Source organism: Palaemon carinicauda, chromosome 18, assembly GCF_036898095.1.
Source record: "Palaemon carinicauda isolate YSFRI2023 chromosome 18, ASM3689809v2, whole genome shotgun sequence".
Classification (NCBI taxonomy): Eukaryota; Metazoa; Arthropoda; class Malacostraca; order Decapoda; family Palaemonidae; genus Palaemon; species Palaemon carinicauda.
The window spans coordinates 13,953,999-13,974,947 of NC_090742.1; the positions used below are offsets into that span (position 1 = coordinate 13,953,999).

General features: G+C 35.0%; 1 protein-coding gene across 6 annotated transcripts in view; it reads left to right on the plus strand.

Moving 5' to 3' along the window:
- Positions 1–20,949, plus strand: part of LOC137657616 (nucleolar protein dao-5-like) — a 143,001-nt gene that overhangs the window by 3,789 nt on the left and 118,263 nt on the right. For all 6 annotated transcript variants that reach the window (XM_068391976.1, XM_068391978.1, XM_068391975.1 and 3 more), the window contains exon 2: positions 17,080–18,460. In XM_068391976.1, the coding sequence (XP_068248077.1) occupies positions 17,116–18,460 (1,345 nt within the window). In that variant the 5' untranslated portion in view covers positions 17,080–17,115. The remainder of the gene's footprint in view (positions 1–17,079; positions 18,461–20,949) is intronic.

A 20,949-nucleotide genomic window follows, 5' to 3' on the forward strand; every position in this document is an offset into this window, starting at 1 on the left:
TTTCTATGAACACTAGAGGATTGTGGTCAGTCCAAATCTCTATCGGGAAGGAGAAATTGGTCACATAGGGTTTAAAATGTAACAAAGTACGAACCAAGGCCAAGGCCTCCTTCTCGATAGTTGAATACCGCCTCTCTGCTGCCAATAGTTTACGGCTAAAGTAAGACACGGGAAGTACCTCTCCAGCCCCATTTCTCTGAAAGAGAACACCTCCAATGCCCACATCACTAGCATCCACCGCGATAATGAAAGGTTTCTGAAAATCAGGGGATATTAATATTGGGTTTGATATCAGCACCAGCTTGAGTTTAATGAAAGACTCCTCACATTGAGGAGACCACGCAAATTTCTGTCCTTTCTCCAATAACTTAGTAAGCGGCTGAGCAATGTCCGAGAAGTTTCGCACAAACCTTCTATAATAACCCGTCATTCCAAGGACTCTCCGAACTTCCCTGACATTACTCGGCCTCTTCAAATTTAAAATGGCATCGAGATTGGCTTGTTTAGGGGCTACCTGACCCAAACCAACCTCATGACCCAAATAGCACACTTTGGCTTTACCAAATTCACACTTACCCAAGTTCACAACAAGACCGGCATCCCTCAAAGCTTCAAACACTTTTCTCAATCTTACTATATGAGTTTGCCAATCATTGCTGTGAACAACTAAATCATCAATATAAATCTCAGTGCCTTTCAACCCACAAATGACTCTGTTCATAAGCCTCTGAAAGGTGCATGCAGCATTTTTCATCCCAAAGGGCATCACTTTACATTCGTAAAGCCCAAAGGGAGTTACAAATGCGGAAATTTCCCGGGCTCGATCAGACAGGGGCACTTGCCAATACCCTTTCAGCAAATCCAACTTGGTTATGAATTTTGCAGACCCTATCTGATCGAGACAGTCGTCAATGCGAGGCAAAGGAAAAGAGTCATTTTTGGTACTGGCATTAACTTTACGGTAATCCACACACATTCTGTACTTTCCATCAGACTTTTTAACTAAAACTATCGGAGAGCTCCAAGGACTTATCGAAGGTTGGATGAGGTCATGTTTCAGCATATACTTTATTTCCTCCTCGACTATGTCCCTTTTCACTGGATTTAGTCGATAAGGACTCTGCTTTACGGGAGAAGCACTGCCCACATCCACATCATGCTGAAGCAACCTCGTCCTACCTGGCGAACTAAGAAATATTTCTGGAAAAGAACAGATTAAATTAATAATGTCCCTTTTCTGGGTAACTTCCAGATGGTCCAGCTCTCTTTTCAAAACCTCTAGATTTTGAACGTTATTAAAGAGAGCATCAGAAGATACCTGACCAACCAAGTCCTCAAAGTTATCCTCTGGAGACTCTACTTCTACAGACACAGGTTCACACACTATAGCTAAAGGATCCCTACCACCTGAAATATAAGATTTTAATCTATTAATATGAAAGACCCGGCACTTTCGTTTGGTCCCGGGGGCTTCAATTTCATAATTCACTTCAGACAATTTTCTCAAAACCTTCCAGGGCCCCTTATACCTTGGCTCAAGGAAATTGTCTGAGTCTGTACTCAACACCAATACCAATTCCCCAGGCTCAAACGATCGCACCTTGGTTTTCTTATCAAAATTTGATTTCATGATTACTTGGGAGGAAGCCAAATTTTCTCTTGCAAATTTCCACGCAATGGCTAACTTTTTCCGTAAATTCTCTACAAATTTCATCACATTAAGTTCCTTTTTCTGCCCAGATGATAACAATTCATGAAAAATTTCCAACGGACCACGTACTTTGTGCCCATAGATCAGCTCAAAGGGAGCTACACCTGTAGATGCATTTGGATGGTTCCTTATGGCAAAGAGAGCAAAGGGAAGTCCCTTCTCCCAATCCTCTCCTTGTTCATAGCAGTATTTTTTTAAAACTGATTTAAGTGTCTGGTGGAATCTTTCCACCACACCCTGACTCTCGGGATGGTAAGGTACGCTGGTAGTGCACTGAATGGCCAGTTCAGCACACTTACCCCTAAATACCTTACTCGTAAAATTCGTCCCACAGTCGGTCTGAATTTTACGAGGAAGTCCGTATCGGGAGAAAAATTCAACAAGCTTCTCAAATACTGCATTGGAAGTTATCTTTTTCATTGGGAATGCTTCAGGAAATCTAGAAGCTCGGTCCATGATGGTCAGGAGATGAGTAAACCCAGTCTTTGTTCTGGGCAAAGGCCCCACCACATCTATAACCAATTCCACAAAAGGTTCCCCAATTGCAGGAATGGGATTTAGAGGTGCTTTAGGGATCACTTGATTGGGCTTTCCCATCACCTGACAAACCTCGCAATTACTAACAAATTGTTTTACTGATGATTTCAATCCTGGCCACCAAAAACATTTTGCTAATCTTTTGAACGTCTTAAATACTCCAAAGTGACCAGAAAAAGAATCATCATGTGACAACTTCAAAACAGACTCCCTAAATTGTGAGGGAACCACAATTTGTTCCACTCGAGAAGTTTTGTTCAGATCATGTGTAGATGGACGACTAATTCGATATAACAAACCTTTCATTACACAAAACCTCGGTTTAGTTAAATCGGCTGTGTCACCCAACTCAAAATCAAACTCTTGTTTCTGAGCCTCAATAAACGTTAAACGGTCCCAATCAAGTTGCAAGATATTACTAGTACTACTAGGACTACCTACTGGCCCGGGCCTTTCTAACTCTACTTCTAAACTACTTAAATCTAAGTCATCACCATTTATCAAATCAGCTGCCTTAGCGGAGGCCCGAGTCACCACCGTCACAGGACAAGCATTCACAGTCACAATAGGGAATAATTCCAGACCCCTATGGTCTACCATGTCATTTCCTAAAATACCATCTATATTTGGAATAGGGAGTTTCTCCACCACAGCCAACTCTGTTACCTCATTATATCCAGGGAATGATAATTCAACTTCCACCAATGGAGCTGAAACCACAGTATTCGGGAAACCTCCCAGAATCACATAATTCCCTGAATATTCAACTAAACCATTTAAAGATTCCCTTAATACTAAAGAACGAGCTGACCCTGTGTCTCGCAAAAATTTTACCTTTAGAATTCCTGAATTCGTAACCAGTCTACCAGGCCATATATATTTATCATAGAGTCATGAAGGTCTATTACCAGTTGGTTTTACATTGCTGTCATCACTACTATTCACATTGCTACCTTCCGCTACCGGTGGATTCTCAACCTTGGGGGTGTTAGGAATAGACTTATTTGTTATTACAGATATAGGATTGTCAATGTTGTTATTATTTCTCTCCAGATACCTCCTCCTGGCATTACACTGAGCTTGATAATGTCCAGGCTTATTGCACCAAAAACAGGTCCCATTACCTTTGCTCACATTACCATACACTATCCTGTTTTTGGAGAAGAATCTAGAGGGCTCTCCATTTGAAATATTTCCCTGAGTCTTCTCATTCTTATAATAGGTTGGAACACCTGACTGCTTTACCCTGTTGTTAGCTACATTATTATATTTATTATTACCATCATTTGGCTTGGCAGACTGGAAATCTATACCCTGAGACCCAAAATTGCCGGAGCCTGCTCGATGGGTTAAAATAAATTCATCGGCAATCTGAGCCGCTTTACTTAGACTGACGGCTTTCACCTCTTCCAAATATATCCTCAGTTCTTTGCTACAATACTTCTTAAATTCTTCCATCAACATTAATTCCCTCAAGGAGGAGAAAGAGACTACCTGACGACTCTTCAGCCAATTATCAAATTGCTCCTCCTTGAGCCTCGCAAACTCAACATATGAAACAGAAGCATGCTTACTAAAATTTCTAAATTTTAGACGATAGGCCTCAGGGACAAGATCATAAGCCTTGAGGACCAACGCCTTTACTTTACCATAATCACGGGCTACACTCTCCTCCAAAGAATTATAAACCCTGATTGCCTTGCCCACCAGCCTACACTGAATTAAGACTGTCCACATCTCGGCGGGCCAAGACAACCTGGTAGCTACCCGTTCAAATGCTTTAAAAAATTCCGGCACATCTTTTTCGTCAAATACAGGGACTAACTTCAAAGCTGCCCCTATATTAAATTTATCGACATATGGACCACAAGGAGTACTCAATTTATTAGGAACATTTTGTAATTTAGCCAACTCCAAATTTACTTTAGCCATCTCTAGTTCATGTCTCCGCACCTTCTCGTTCTCCTCAAACTCAAGTTTCACTAACTCTATCCTCTTGCAAATTAATCTATATTCATAGTCCTCTTGGGACAACACAGGCTGCACTGGAACTACATTCTCTGGGACAGATTTTTCTACAACAAATGGGTTTGTAGACACGTTACCTTTATCTTGCAATTTAGCATTTCCTTCAAAAATAGTTCCAGTACGAGGGGGGTCCTCAAACAAAGAAAGGCCTGGATTCACACTCACATCATCAATCACACTATCCTCGCGCTCCGAACCACTATCATCAACACTGTCAAAATCTCTAGCTAAATTCTCTCCTTCAGCCATACCCTGAGCTACCTTACTCTCTACAGCTAACAACAACTGGGCCTTAGTGTTCGCAGCCCTAAGTGGGACACCTAACCAGCGAGCACAACTCACCAAACACTCTTTACTTAATACAGGAAGATGCCTAAGACAATCTGCTGATCCTAAAAATTCTGCGGGATCAAAAACATATTCACCCATGATTTCAAAATTAAAGGGGGAGTAAGGCAACACACTAAACAATAACAAATATTGGTAAATTCACTGAGCACCGATCCGCCAACCAAACCACCGAGTACACCCGAGTGCAATCCTGGCAAGGTCGCCAACTGTTACAACCTACCAGGTTGTAATGCAGGTTCTTAAATTCTCATGGATTGCAGTCGGTAAAAATACGTCAGTGATAAGGAAAGACGGAAACAAAGACCCAAGAAAACTTAACAATATTTATTATAAACAAGAACAATAACTTAAATCAACCTTGTGAGATTAAATACACTTACACATATTCAAGACAACAAATAATGGTTCTCGGGAACTCACAAGAAAATAACCTAAAGTTAATACACTAAGCCCTAAACATGAGAAAATTCCAAGAGAGAAAACACTTAATAATAACGAGGTGGATCCAAAATACAGCTAGCCAAAGTCAATAACCTAATAATAAAAAGGAAGAAGGAAGTAGGAGATGAAAACAACGAAAACCTTAATATTCCTACCTATCTTACAAAACTAAACAATACAAAATTAAACAGTTACACAACATAGCAATAGAACTCGTATATATAGAATTAGACAATTAATAATATATATAACTTCACCTCAAGTGAAGTACAGAAGGGTTGAACACAAGGCCGTACTAAATTCCTCAAGCCGCTATACTGAAGGGTACAACTGTACGCCAGGCACTGAAGGGCAATCCACTTCCCTACACAAAAGGAACGATCATTTGTCTTACCTGGCGTCAGCCTCCCTACTTATCACCTCACGAGCCAGTTTGCTCTCACACTCGTACACAGCTGGACTGGAGGAATAAGGCCAGTAAAATCAAGGTTCAGTGTCGGGAAACAGCGTCGACACCATTCCCGTACAAATCCTCCGACGGGAACAAGTAGCAGAAAACTACCGTCGCAGATGACAGAGCATCTGCTAAACACTCATCAGAAGTGCGAAGGTAATTGCCAAAGTCGTCCTCCAAGACACCATGAATGCTGAGACGGGAAATAGTGTCGGTGAGAGCTTGTCAAGGCCCGAACTGCCTTCACTGGTCGACCATGTCCACTCATCACCTTCCCAGCGTTTATCAACACTCACAGCAAAAAAAAAAAAAACAATCGTTAAAACGATAGTCCACTAATACACAAAGGAGGAGGAGGAGGCGCAAAAACACTATTCAACAATCGGAGAGCCACTTACATTAACACTATAGTAAACAAACAACAAAAATACTTTAACTTAAAAAGAAAAACAAGGCTGATTTAAATAAAATAAAGAAATAATTTTACGTTAACCTATATAATATATATATATATATATATATATATATAGATTTGTATATAGAGAAAATTAGGGTTGACCATGCGGTATCGGCAACTCTATTTTGGAAGTGGATATGTTTATAGTACCAAAATTCTTATGACCTTATTTGAAAACACAACAGTCATGTAACTACCAGGTTCATAACTCACCCTTTAGAGCAACAGACACAGAACTAGTTGTTACCTCACACTTTTTTTTTGGAATTTTTTCTATTTGAATACATTTTTCACTGTTTCTGAGTCTTTCCTTGTGAGTATTCTATTTCTAGGTCTATAGAATAGTTCATTTTATGATACAATAATTGTTTAATGATAGGCCTTAACGTTAGAAGACTCTAAGATTCAAATAATAAAAAATAAAAAAAATTCCATTCCAAAACGCTTTTTAATTTTTAGTTATTCATAAAAATCTAATTCTAATATTATTATGTAACTCAATAGTCATCTTTAAAAAACAGCTACATTTCAATATCAAAAGTGTTCTGAGATTTTTAAAATAACATTTTTAAAATATAAAATATTAAAAATACAGCAATATTATCTTTTAGAAATTACCCTAAAAATAAATATTATGAATATCTACACCTCCAGCCAGTTAATTCGATTATATATCTATGTCTACTTTTTATTCATGTCAGAAAACATCCAATACAAAATTACTTCCTGATTAGTGATATTACCTGATAATATGAAGCAATTTCAATTTCATTAATTATTTAACGTCATTCAATAAATTCAGGCACGAACGAAAAAACTCAAGGCCATTATCATTCTTTTGGAAATTCAGCTTCGTCTAAATTAATTTGTTCTTGATGAAAATATCATTAGCTATTTAATTGAAGCGTTAAAACTTATTGAAGGGATAATTAAGTACAATAGTATTATTAACAGTTTTAAATTTGGTTAAATTATGACACTGTAAATTCATCTCTCTCTCTCTCTCTCTCTCTCTCTCTCTCTCTCTCTCTCTCTCAGGAATGAGTAGTTCTCATGATGATAAGTTTCTTATCATCATTATCATTTTAATTTCGTTATTATTTATTATATCCCTCATCGTCATCCTTGTCACCACCATCATCATTGTCCTCTCTCTCTCTCTCTCTCTCCTCTCTCTCTCTCTCTCTCTCTGAGGAATAAATAGTTCTCATCTTGTTGACAAGGTCCTCATTATCATTTTAACTTAATTTATCATTATTGTATCCCTCATCGTCATCCTTTTTATCATATTCTTAAGTCTTACTAGACTTAAATATTAAGGTTAAAAAGGAAAAGATAGTTTTTATCGTGTTAAAAAGGTTCTCATCATCATTTTACCTTCATTTATTATTATCCTTTCTTTCATCGTCATCCTTTTTATCATTTTCATAAATTTTATTGGACTTCAATATTAGGGTTAAAAAAGGTATAGCCTATATAGTTTTTACCGTGTTAATAAGGCTTTAATCATCATTTTACCTTAATTCGTCATTATTATTTCCCTCATCCTCATCATTTTTATAATTTTCATAATTTTTATTGGACTTCAATAGCAAGGTTAAAATGTCCTTGAGTTCCTACGTTATTTGGTGTCCGAAAGACAATTAGGTGACGTAATCAAACTCCCTGTAATGAGATTTGCATCTCTTAAGACATTTTATCCTTTGCTTTTTCTGTTTTATCTCTTTCTATATATTCTATTTTCTCTTTTCTACGTGGTAAAAAAAAATGTTGTTTTGCACTCAACGTTTCGTTTTGTTTTCGATTGTCATTTTTATCTGGTATATTGGAGAATCACAGGTTTTGTTTTTTTTATTTGTCTTGACAGATATTTTGTAACCATCCAACTCACACATACACGTACACACATACATAAATACACACACACACACATATATATATATATATAGATATATATATATATATATATATGTATGTATGTATGTGTGTATGTGTGAGTGGGATGGTTACAAAATATCTAACAAAAATATCAAAAACAAAAGCTTCGATTCCCCAATATCCCAGATAGAAATATTGTGTGTGTGAATATATATATATATATATATATATATAGTGAAATGTGTTTATGTGACGATACACAATACCGGTACCTGTGTTAACTAACTTAAATATACATAACACACATAATATCCCTCTTACATCTTCGCCCCCCCCCCCTCTCCCCGAGCTCTCCAGCTTTCATCCCGAATTAACCAGCCTTCTTTATTGCCTGCCTTGCTAGTGTATTCACTCCTGGCAGTCTCCTAAACCAGCAAATTCAGTTACCAGGAATGCAGATTTGACCATAATGCTTTTCTCATTGTTTTCTAACGGTTGCTTACGTCTTGTTGCTAAACAGTGTCGTCAAATTTACGATTTCATTAAACTCGTTCTTGTCTGGTTAGTTTTCATTCATTGTATTCCTCTTTTCGGCCGTGAGTGTTAGTTTATTTTAATGGTCTTGTTATGTGATAACGGATTTATTTTTCTTTTTTTTTTTGCAAATTATGACTTTATGGTAACTCGTTTTTCATCCTTTTGATGTATAATATCTTTTTTATATTATTGAGATTATTTATGTAACACCTTTTATAATCTTTTTTTACATTTTGCGTTTGCTGGTGATATATATATATATATATATATAGATATATATATATATATATATATATACTGTATATATATATATATATATATGTAAAATATATATGTGTATATATATGTACATATATATATACATATATATATATATATATACATGTGTGTGTGTGTGTGTGTGTGTGTGTGCATTTTTATCTTTTCTTAATTGCCTAAATAGTGATACTTGAATTGAGGTGTCAGAGACTAATTACATGCAAGGTTATTTTTCATTAACTGACCATATTAATGCCATCAAGATAAACGCCCTACTGCTTATCTTTTAAAAACCATTCAACTTGAAATATATTTACCGAAGGCAAAACGTAACTGTGCATTTTGTCTTTCCTGAAACTGTAACGGGTAGAACCGCCTGTAGCCCTGAAAGCAGATGGCAGTATTATGGCATCAGTTGCCAAATATTATTTGCGGACGTCCGTTCTGTTTGATTTTAGGCCATTTCTTGGCCCTGTCGCTGCTTTTCGGGCTGAAGTGGTTGTTGAAATGGCTTCGTTATGAGAGAGATGAATGAAAAGATGTATATGATAGTTAAATTGTTCGGTGAAAAATGTTAGAAATGTATTCTCAGGCGAAAGGTCGCTGATGGGTAAGATAAGTACTACCACTTAGTTGAGTACTCTCTCTCTCTCTCTCTCTCTCTCTCTCTCTCTCTCTCTCTTCAATGATTATGAGAATGTGTGTGATCATTTCACTGCTCGGACAAAAAATGTTAGAAATATGTGAAGCGTAAGATTTATAATACCTCTTAAGTTGCGTACATTCTCTCTCTCTCTCTCTCTCTCTCTCTCTCTCTCTTCTTCTTCTTCTTCTTCTTCTTCTTCTTCTTTTTCTTCTTCTTCTTGTTCTTCATTTCACTGTCCGGACAAAAATTTTAGAAATATGTGAATCGTAAGAGTAATAAAACCACTGAAGTTGAGTACATCTCTCTCTCTCTCTCTCTCTCTCTCTCTCTCTCTCTCTCTCTTCAATGATTATGAGAATGTGTGTGATCATTTCACTGCTCGGACAAAAAATGTTAGAAATATGTGAAGCGTAAGATTTATGATACTGCTTAAGTTGGGTACATTCTCTCTCTCTCTCTCTCTCTCTCTCTCTCTCTCTCTCTCCGGTGAATAAGAGGATGTATGTGATATTTCACTGTTTGGGCAAAAATGTTAGAAATATGTGAAATGTAAGATTAATAATACCTCTTAAGTTGCGTACATCTCTCTCTCTCTCTCTCTCTCTCTCTCTCTCTCTCTCTCACTGTGGCATTGTGTACCGTTCGTTATAAAACCTTGGTCGACTCATTTTTTTCCCTGCTGGAATTCATCCTTTCACTCTGAGTGACTGTTAGTTTAGTGTCCTATAGATTGAATGATATTTGCTTTTTATTCTACAGTTTGAAGATGGAGATTTGGGTTGTATAGATATTTATTGTCACTTTGTTGTCGTTTAAACCGATAACCGAAATTGAGCAAAATTATTATTATTATTATTATTATTATTATTATTATTATTATTATTATTATTATTATTATTATTATTATTATTATTATTATTATTATTATTGTTATTATTATTGTTATCGTTATTATTATGTTATTATGGTTACTATTTTTATTATTAGTATTATTCTGGTGTTAATATTATTATTATTGATAATAATGATAATGATAATAACAATAATATTATTATTATTATTATTATTATTATTATTATTATTATTATTATTATTATTATTGATTCAGGATGCCTTTATTTACATTTCAATAAGATAAAGTTCTGCAAAACGTATCATCGAATAATTACAATTATATCGCATATTCGTATATGTCGAAATAATCTATCCAACCTCTATTTCTATATAGGATATAAAACTATACAAGTATAATAGAACTTCAAAAGTTCAAACATGCAGCAAATGTTTTTATGTTGAACAGGCTGACATAAGTCTTTTTATTGTTTATATATGACATATCTGTTTTGATGTTGTTACTGTTTTTGAAATTTTTTATTAATTTTTAATTAATTCAAATATAGTTTATTTATATCCTTACTTCCTTTCCTCACTGGGCTGTTTTTCCCTGTTGTAGTCCTTGGGCGTATAGCATCTTGCTTTTCCAACTAGGGTTGTGGCTTAGCTAATAATAATAATAATAATAATAATAATAATAATAATAATAATAATAATAATAATAATAATAATAATGTCCTTAACTAGATTCTGGTAAAATTGGGAAAAATTATTTTAATAATATCTAGTTTGGGTGTCCCTCATATCCCTGGACATTATCGAAATTATACCTGGAGATGGCTATGTTATTGCCAAATCCGTCATGCTCAGTAATATACCAGAAGGGCACCGAGTAAAGCAAAAGCTCTTGTCAAGCCAAGCGGTCTCCTTTCGCTCTTAACCCCACTGCGTACTTGTACTTCGATGATTTTTTTCCCCAAAATCTAATGGATTTGTCCTTGGGTCATAACCCACATGTCCACTACTTTTCGTTGAAATTGTTTCCGTAATTTTTGCCTAATGTTGTTCACATTAAAAATGAACAAAAATTATTTCGTCATTTACTTTACATTGCGATTATTTTCACAGTACTGCTACGTACTTTTACTTTTATGTACTTTATCCTAAATGTTCCAGATTCAATTTTGGGTCATATCCAACATGTTCACCAAGTTTCGTTGAAATTGGTTCTGTAATATTTGCGTAATGTTGTTCACAAACAGAAAATGGACAAATAATTTGCCATTTACGCACTTGTACTTTGATTTACTTTATCCAAAATGTTACAGATCAATTTTTGGGCCATACCCAATATGTCTACCAAGTTTTGTTGAAATTGTTTCTGTAGTTTTTGCGTAATGTTGTTATCAAATAAAAAATCAACTAACAAAATATTTACCATTTACTTAACATTGCGAATATTTTCAAAGTACTGCTACATACCCAACATGTCCACCAAGTTTCGTTGAAATTGGTTCTGTAGTTTTTGCGTAATGTAGTTCACAAACAAAAAATAAAAAAGAAATATTTGCCATTTACTTAACATTGCGATTATTTTCAAAGTACTGCTACGTTCATGTACTTAAATGTTCTTTATTTAGAATGTTACAGAAGGTATTGTATAAATTTGCTCACAAACAAACAAATAAACAATCTAACAAACACACGAAACAAACAGGGGTGAATACATACCCTACGCAAAATCTTCGATTTTGCCGAAGACAATAATCAAATCCATTGTGTATAGCCAGCGTAGATATTGCGTGCAATTCCTGGTGGAACGAACTGACTTGCCGTGTGCCTTCATACGATAGATTAAAGTATCATTTTTATTCTGTCGTGTTTTATATTTTGGAGGAACTTAGGTGAGCTAGCAGATAGTCCATTCCTAGTGGTTTGCCCTCCGGGGAAGTCGCCCTTGTTAGGTCACGCACCACTGCATTTGAGAGAGAGAGAGAGAGAGAGAGAGAGAGAGAGAGAGAGAGACAGAGACAGAGACAGAGAGAATCAAAGTCAAAACCTTTATTCCATTATAAAATGGTTATTCTGTTACATAACAATATACATTATTTACATAAAATTCACAATAATTGGATTGTAAAAAATTAGGATATATATACATTCAAGTAAAATTTAAAAAATATTGCTTAAGTTTCTTTTTGAATAAATCAGAACTAACATTAGAGAGAGAGAGAGAGAGAGAGAGAGAGAGAGAGAGAGAGAGGCGCGGGTATCGGGAATAATCTCCCCTATATAATGAAGAATGTGTGTCTGGTTATATATATATATATATATATATAATATACTGGCGAATTCTAACTGAGACCCTTTGCGTCAACAGGCTTAGGAGGAGATAATGACGATGATGATCATATATATATATATATATATATACATATATATATATATATATATATATATTATATCTTTTCGTTGACGCTCAGTGGCATTACCAGACGTATAATTAGTCTGTCTCCCCCCCCCCCCCGGTCGCGTGGTAAGGGGAGAGGGAGTAGTCATACCCGGTGGGAGTTTGTGCATGCGTTTGCATATCTTTCAAAGTATTAAGCCGTCATTTTTGACAGGTTGCGTACACTAATAACTGATAGTCCCCATTAAAGACTTGTAAATAGATTTGGATGACGACGGAGCCTCAAGTTGAGTGTGATTGTTTCTATCAAAACTGACTTTATAGAATTACCTTCTTTGAATAGTGATATGATTGATATTATTCTTGATTGTTATATAAATTTCTTATATGTGTAACACCTACTTATATGAGAGACGCATTGAAATGTACCAAAAACAGCCTGTATTATTCACACAATAGAAGGGTCTACTGTATATCGTGTTCGAGTGTATTTGATAAATTTTTCACGTATTACTTGAACTTATAAGTTACGTAACTGTATTTATTGTTTGGTGATAATTTTCAATGGATTAATTAATAAGAACGCTTATTATGAGTAGTATAAAGATGAGAAACCGGTGTTTTTTTACTACGTGTAGATGTGTCCAAATTCGTATTATGGCGTTTTTTGTGGCCTCATGCCGCCAAAATTCGTACCAAGTAGGAAATATAATTTATCATATTTGTGTATAATCAAAGCTGTGTATATTCGCCACGGATATTACCTTCAGGAGAGAACTCCTATACCTTTATTTTTATGATTATTTTAGGGTAAGTTTTGGAGCTAGTTCATCTCAATAAATCTGATGATTATTGACTAATTGGTCCATATCTGAAGGAAAGTTGCCAAGAGATGCTGGGAGACTTTTCTCGATTCTAGGTAGCTAATGTTTTCTTGTTTTGAGGGTCAAGACAACAGGTCCTTACTCTCGGGACGTTGCGTACCATCCTGAAGCTTGAGCTAAGGTGTCTTCATTCCACATGTATAAGCCAATGTTGAGTGAGGCTTGAACTCTGGCTGGATGACGTCTGAATTCGATATCTCCCCTTTATCATAAAGAGCAAGTGCCTGGCTATGTACTGTGTGTGTGTGTGTATATATATATATATATATATATATATATCTTTGCGGTCACGCTCAGCGCTTTGTTTCTACACGTCCCTTGGGAGGGGAAATAGTCATACCCTGGTGAGAAGGGTTACCCAGAGAGGAAAGGCGGAGTTGGTGGCTAGGGTTAAATCTGTGTGTGTGTGCGCTGGCTGCATATCTAAATATTTAGCTTTCATTATTGACGGTTCGCGTACACTTGTTAAAAAGTATTGATGTCACGCAGCTTATGTTATGTAGCAGTGAATATCAGACGGATATCCGTTCAATACTAAATGATATTGATGTTATTTATATTTGCTCAGTGCTCGGGAATATTAATAAGAATTAGTTATTAATCATCATAACATCAATAACGATGGCAGATCACAGCATCAGATATTTCCTTTATGATCTTTGAATATTATTGGAATATTATTGATATATGCTTTTGAGTTTGTGTTACTTATATTTATATAGTGATTTCTTTAATGTTTTGTTTTATCCTTATGTTTATTTGTAGTTTGATGTAATTTTCTGTTGGTGTTTGTTTTTTATCTTTACCTTTTTACATCTTGAAAGCATTGTTTTTAAGGTGATGATGTTAATAATAATAATAATAATAATAATAATAATAATAATAATAATAATAATAATAATAATAATAATCATGGTATTGCAACAACGATTAAGTTTTTCATAATAAATGTAATAGTGATAACGATATTAATCATCATCATAAATATGAAAAGGAATATAATAATACATTAAAAATAGCAAGAATAAGGAAAATAATAAAAGTATAATGATAATAATGACCACAGCATAATCGCACATAATTTGTCATGTTTATATGTTTTTTGTGTTTGACATAGTCATTGGGAATATAATGTTTGTGAAAGACGATGGAGGTAATTAAACAATTTTTGAAACAATAACAATTTTTTGTTTGTTTATGAGTTAATGAGTATTTCTTTTTAAAAATGCTATTCAAATAAATTCTTTGATGAGCATCAAGATTGTATTTTAGTTTTTTCAATGTTTCTTGCTGTCTTTGTTGTTAGGATAACACGAATAATGGTCGATAATATACAAAGATTAGTAGGAGAGAGAGAGAGAGAGAGAGAGAGAGAGAGAGAGAGAGAGTGTATTTCTGGTTTAGTTGATTTATTCAGCATCCGATGGCGACAGAGCTTAAAGAGGATAGGAGACTATCAGCAAAAGATGTTTGGGATGACACAAACGTGTGAAAGGAAACACTTTTCAAGCACAGAAAATTAGCTTTGCTCCTCAATGGATCTCTCTCTCTCTCTCTCTCTCTCTCTCTCTCTCTCTCTCGTTGCTTTCTTTTCTACATTTGTTTATATTGAAGGATTTATTGATTTGCGCATGCGTAAGTGACTCGTTATAGCAATTATGATTACTGCAACACAGTTGATCCTATGTCGAGTATTGGTAAACACAATGTTACAAATTTCAGTCGATGGCTAATTTTGAAACTGATATTTTTGTGTTGTTTTGTAAAATTCAGTTGTTTTGTTTTGAAATACTAGAATACTGTGTTTTAAGCCGTTTAAATCATGGAGATACTTTCATTTTATCATATACCAGTGTCCAGAAAACTTTCAGGATACGTATGCAAGAACGAATGTCAAGCCATTTCAACTTGCCTTTCCAGCTAGTAGGATACTGGAAGGAAATAATATTTTCCAAAACTAATATTGATTAAACAAGTCTTGGATTATGTTAACGTTAGTTATATAGATAATTATTTGTAAAAAGTATACATTTTGACATATATTAAAAGCCTCCTCATCATTAGTTTCAAAAGTTTTATTGTTATCATATAGAAAATTAAAAACTCAGGCTGCTTCTAGGCAACTTATATAAAAAAATATGGTGATGCAAATTACTGTGATTTCTCCTCTATAAACTGTACAATTTGTACTACTGAATATCCATATTTATTGTTCACTCCAGACTAATGTTCGTCTCTGCGCTTGTTGGAGTAAAAAGGTTTGGTGTGGACCTTAGGATCCTCTTAAGGTTCACTCCAAACCTTTTTAATCCAAATTTCCAAATTCTTATCTCCACATAAGACCTGTTTATATAAACAAGAGTCTGACATGGCAAAATACATTATGAATAGTTAGTAAAAGATTTCAAATTTTTAATTTGGATGGAAGAAATTAAAATTTCTGACGGTCCGATTCAGGTATCTGACAGATGAACAATCAAGTTTTATTTATTTATTTATTTATTTTTTTTTTTTACTTTTTTTTTGCAGTGTTAATCAAATGTAAATTTATGGCATATTTGTGAAGGACAGTTTTGGTCAAGTGGAGTTTGGCCATTTTTTTTTTTTTTTCATATTAATTATCTTTATATGTATGTAAATATCCTTGTACTTTTCCTATGAAATATGTGATACAAGTTCATAGTCTCTAAGATTTACTGAATCACAAGATTTAGATGTTGCAAGGAAATTGTGCATTAGCGAGTTCCCCTTTGAACATACAAATAAAAGGAAATTAAGTGTCATGATTTTATTCTGAAACAGAATAGCGAATTAAGTTAAATGCTACAGAATGAAGTTGAATTCTACATGATTTATTTAAATTCTACAGAATTAAGTTAAATGCTACGAATTAAGTTAAATTCTACCGAATTAAGTTAAATTCTACCGAATTAAGCTAAATTCTACAGAATTAATTTAAATTCTGCAGAATTAAGGTAAATTTTAAAAAATAAGCTAAATTCAGCAGAATTAAAGTAAATTCTACCGAATTAAGTTAAATACTGCAGAATTAAGTTGAATTCTGCAGAAATAATTTAGTCTTTTTTTAATCTTTCAAGGAAAGGTACATGAAATCTAGCGAAAATTAAGAAGAATATCAATATGAAAGAATTACAGTAACTCTAATGCATCTTTCCTGTCTTGATTCATCAGATGACGTGGGATAGAAATATTTTTTGGATTGGGGGGAGACAACTGATGGTCAGTTATAGACAGATTCTTTGAGTGGGGATCATTTTGTTTGGCGTTTTTTATATATATTATTTTAGAAAAGGAACATTAATTTCCCAGCTGGCCCGGCATTATTTTAAGGCTGCAATCGATTTCCCTGTCAATATCTGCAGCGAGCACAATGTTCGCTCTCTCTCTCTCTCTCTCTCTCTCTCTCTCTCTCTCATTTATTTAAACGCACACTACTTAATTGATAAATAACCTTCCTCTCTCTCTCTCTCTCTCTCTCTCTCTCTCTCTCTCTCTCTCCTCCTTTTTCTTCTTCTTTATAAACACTCACACCTTGTAATTTCACAACCTATAATGAGAAAAAGAAACTATAATGATCGTATAATTCCGAACCTTATTCCTCTCTAGGCTAACTTGAAAACTCCCATTTTCAGATTTCTCTTAGGCCATGTTCATAACCAAAATTCCGCATGTTACGGTGTTGTGATTTCTATTGCGCAAATCTGCTGGAAGGGATGGAGGGCACCGAACTGTTGAAAATAGAGACTTCAGGCAATGCTCCGATTACCACAGCTACCCTGCACAAGGGGAAGCAGCTCGAGGACAGGGTGTTCGATAACGCGGGGAAAAAGACAACGGATGTCGGGGTTATCGTAGGAAAGGATAACAAGGAAATAGAGAATTTGAGTTCAAGGGAAATGAGTGCTAAGGAAATCCCTGACAATAAGAAGACGCAGAGTCTTCCAGCCTCTCGGGTGTGTGAAAAGCCAGACGAGGGTTGTGAAAAGGTTGACGGGACGAAGGAGGCCGAGGAAACGATGGTGCTTGTGGTGAAAGAGGAGAAAGATGTTTCGCAGTGCAATGATATTTCTAACAAGAGTAACGAGTCTGGTGAAATGGACGATGTGTCGTGTAGTGAAGATAATAGTGTAGATAATAATACGTTTAATATTATAAATACGGAGAATTCTGAGAGTCAGGAATACAGTGAACTTACAAACGATGATGTATCTTCTCCTCCTCCGACGGATTCAAAATCGGGTTACAAAGAAAACGGGGAAGAGGGTAACTTTAGAGAAATGGCAGACTCCGAATTTGGAACGCAGACTGAAGAATCCGCCGATGAAATTTCATGTCTGGAGGAGGAGGTGGAAGATGAGGAAGTGAGTGGAGATAGTGCTGAAAGTGAAGAAGACATTGACTTAAGTTCTGGTAGTGAAGATGGTGAGGAAAGTGACGACGAAGAGGAGTTTGATAATGACTCTTTAGAGGATGGGAAAAGCAAAACGGAAAGCACTGTCAGTGCCAGCTCAAAGGGTCCCACTTTTAAAAGTAAAATCCCACCGCCCCTTACCACTTGTAATACTCATGTTACGCCCGTGAAGGAAGCTGAACACAAACCCCCTTCCCCTAAGTTCCGACATAGGCCAAGGTTACGATCTTTCGGGAAAAAGGACACGAGTGAATTCAAAATCGAGATATTTGAATCCAAACGTAAGCCCCCAGTTGTCCCCAGTATAAATGTCCCCGCGGACGATTCAAAAGGTAAAAATGTCGAGACAGGGACCAACTCCAAAGACGCCACCCCTATCGGTCTGGGTGCAAAGACTTCCGACCAATTGGTGACGCCGGATGCCCCTAGCTCCTGTTCGGACTTCACCACCCCAGACTCAGCTGACAACACCCGGAGTGGGATGTTGGACGTCAGCCAAGCCATCGGGGAGGAGAGTGAGGGGTCCGACTTGCATTCGCCAGTCAAACAACCCCGAAGTGATATGCTCAAGAAGGACTCGACTCAATCTCTCTCGGCCACAGGTACGCTATTTCCTGACTTACATGTAGAATGTAGCTAAGTGATAGTTTGGTTGTTTTTTATAATCATCTAATCTAGATAGGTTGTAAATCTAAGGATTTTTTAGACATTTGTTAACTCGTAGTTGTTGTTATCCTGATGGATTTTTTTTATGGGGCACATTTTATTTAGTTGTTAAGACTATTCTGTAATGCTTTGTGTATCCCACGCAGGAATATAGCATTTTATTTAGTTGTTAAGACTATACTATAATGTCTTACATAGTCCACGTAGAAATATATATATATATATATATATATGAATATATATATGTATATATGTGTATATATACACACACACACATATATATATATATATATATATATGTATATATATATAAATATATATATATATATATATATATGTATGTATATATATATATATATATATATCAATTTCTTGTCATTGTCAAGCATGTTTCTATACTATTTCTCTTCTGTATTGATTACAGCTTCAATTTAGGCCTGAAATGGTAAGTGCGGTGTTGCATTAACTCTTGACCTTGTGTTGAGTGGTTTGAAAGGGGCTTTTGTTGTCGTGTCGATTAAGCCATTCAGGTAGAAAATCATTGAAGTATGAAACAGTGAGAGAGAGAGAGAGAGAGAGAGAGAGAGAGAGAGAGAGACTCTCTCTAACGCCCTCTGGACGTTTGCTATTTAATCTTTTCAATTCTTAAGTTAGATGGAATAAATATTATATAGGATGGTAGAGAGAGAGAGAGAGAGAGAGAGAGAGAGAGAGGGTTTCTAAAGTCCTCATGACGTTGGTTATTTAAACTTTTCCATTCTTAAGTTACTTATTAGAATAAATATTATACAGGATGGTAGAGAGAGAGAGAGAGAGAGAGAGAGAGAGAGAGAGAGAGAAAGAGGTGATTGGAAAGATTTCCTTTTGTTTATGAGCTAATTATGTTAGTTTACAAACCAAAATCACAAAATGTGTTATGGTTCATCTCTAACGCCCTCAATGCGTTAGCTATTCAAACTTTTCCATTCTTAAGATACATGTTAGAAGAAATGTTATATAGGATGGTATTAGGTAACTATTTATTAGGTAACTATTGTAGCTGTATCATGTACAGAATATCGTCATGGCTCTTTAGTGGGTATTTTTCTCCAGCAATGTTCTGTTTTCTTAGTCCGGGATCTTAAACGTTCAAGTTTCCCATCATATACGTACATAGAAAACGGAGTATATTACGCTTACAGAAAACGTATTGATTATAGGATAAACTTTTACAAACTAACGTATGTAACAGTTGTGGAGTTCTATATTAGTGTGGCGTGTTTTTAGAAACGTAGCAGATTATAAGTATTGATAGAAGTTTTCATATATAGAAGTTGAAATAGTCCTGTTTAGAATTCCAAGGCTAAGCTATATAATTCTCTAAACTCTATGCCTTTTCTTTAGACCAAAATGTGTTTGAAGGAAAATATGATATATATTTTAAATATTCGAGGATATTTTTATTTTTAATGCTTAGAATTTGAACGTAATATTATCCCCATCACAGATCAAGTTTAAAAACGTAGAACTAAATCGTATTTTCATATGTCATGTTCGATTTTCAATACGCTAACTTTATTCATATTCCCGTTTTTTCAAAATAATATATGTTTACAAAATGTTGTATTGTTACCTTATTTCAGCGTTAGTTTACAATAGATCCGATTACTGTATGACGACTGATATAAAATAAACAGTCGTGGTATCTTACCTTAGGGTTTATTAGCAGACACTTTCTTTCAACATAGTTTTATTTAAATATTTAAAACAATAAAAAGTTGAAGAGAATAAGGAGGATCTGTTGTAATACGTGTCATGATGTCGTAGAGAATCCAAAATCCACACGTTTAGACTGCAATTATATATATATGTATATATATATATATATATATATATATATATATATATATATATAATATATATATATATATATATATATATATGTGTGTGTGTGTGTGTGTGTGTGTGTGTGTATATATATATATATGTGTGTGTGTGTGTGTGTGTGTGCATTCCAGATGAAAGAGAGAAAAATCGGATTTATATACAATATATTTTGTTTATTTATTAAAATATATATTCTTTCATCTACGAGGCTATTCTTTAATGTACTTTCTCATTTCTATCTAAATATTTCCTAACTCACCTAGAGAAATTAAAGTAAACAAATCGATTAATATACATCCCAAGACTCCCAAAGAGGCAAAAAAAAGCGTTTAATGACATCTTAACTCAGCCTTCGAATGTGACATGACCAACAAAATCGCGTGTGGCATCCAACTCACAGACATCAGAAAGGAAAGTTGAGACTCGATCGATCGATGACTCGAAACAGCTTACATCTTACAACTTGGGATGAGCACAGCATCAAGTCTCTGTGGGAGGAGAGGATATGGTGGTGTCGTGTAAGGTGCTGAAGTTTAACTGGGGGTGTTTGTTTCATATT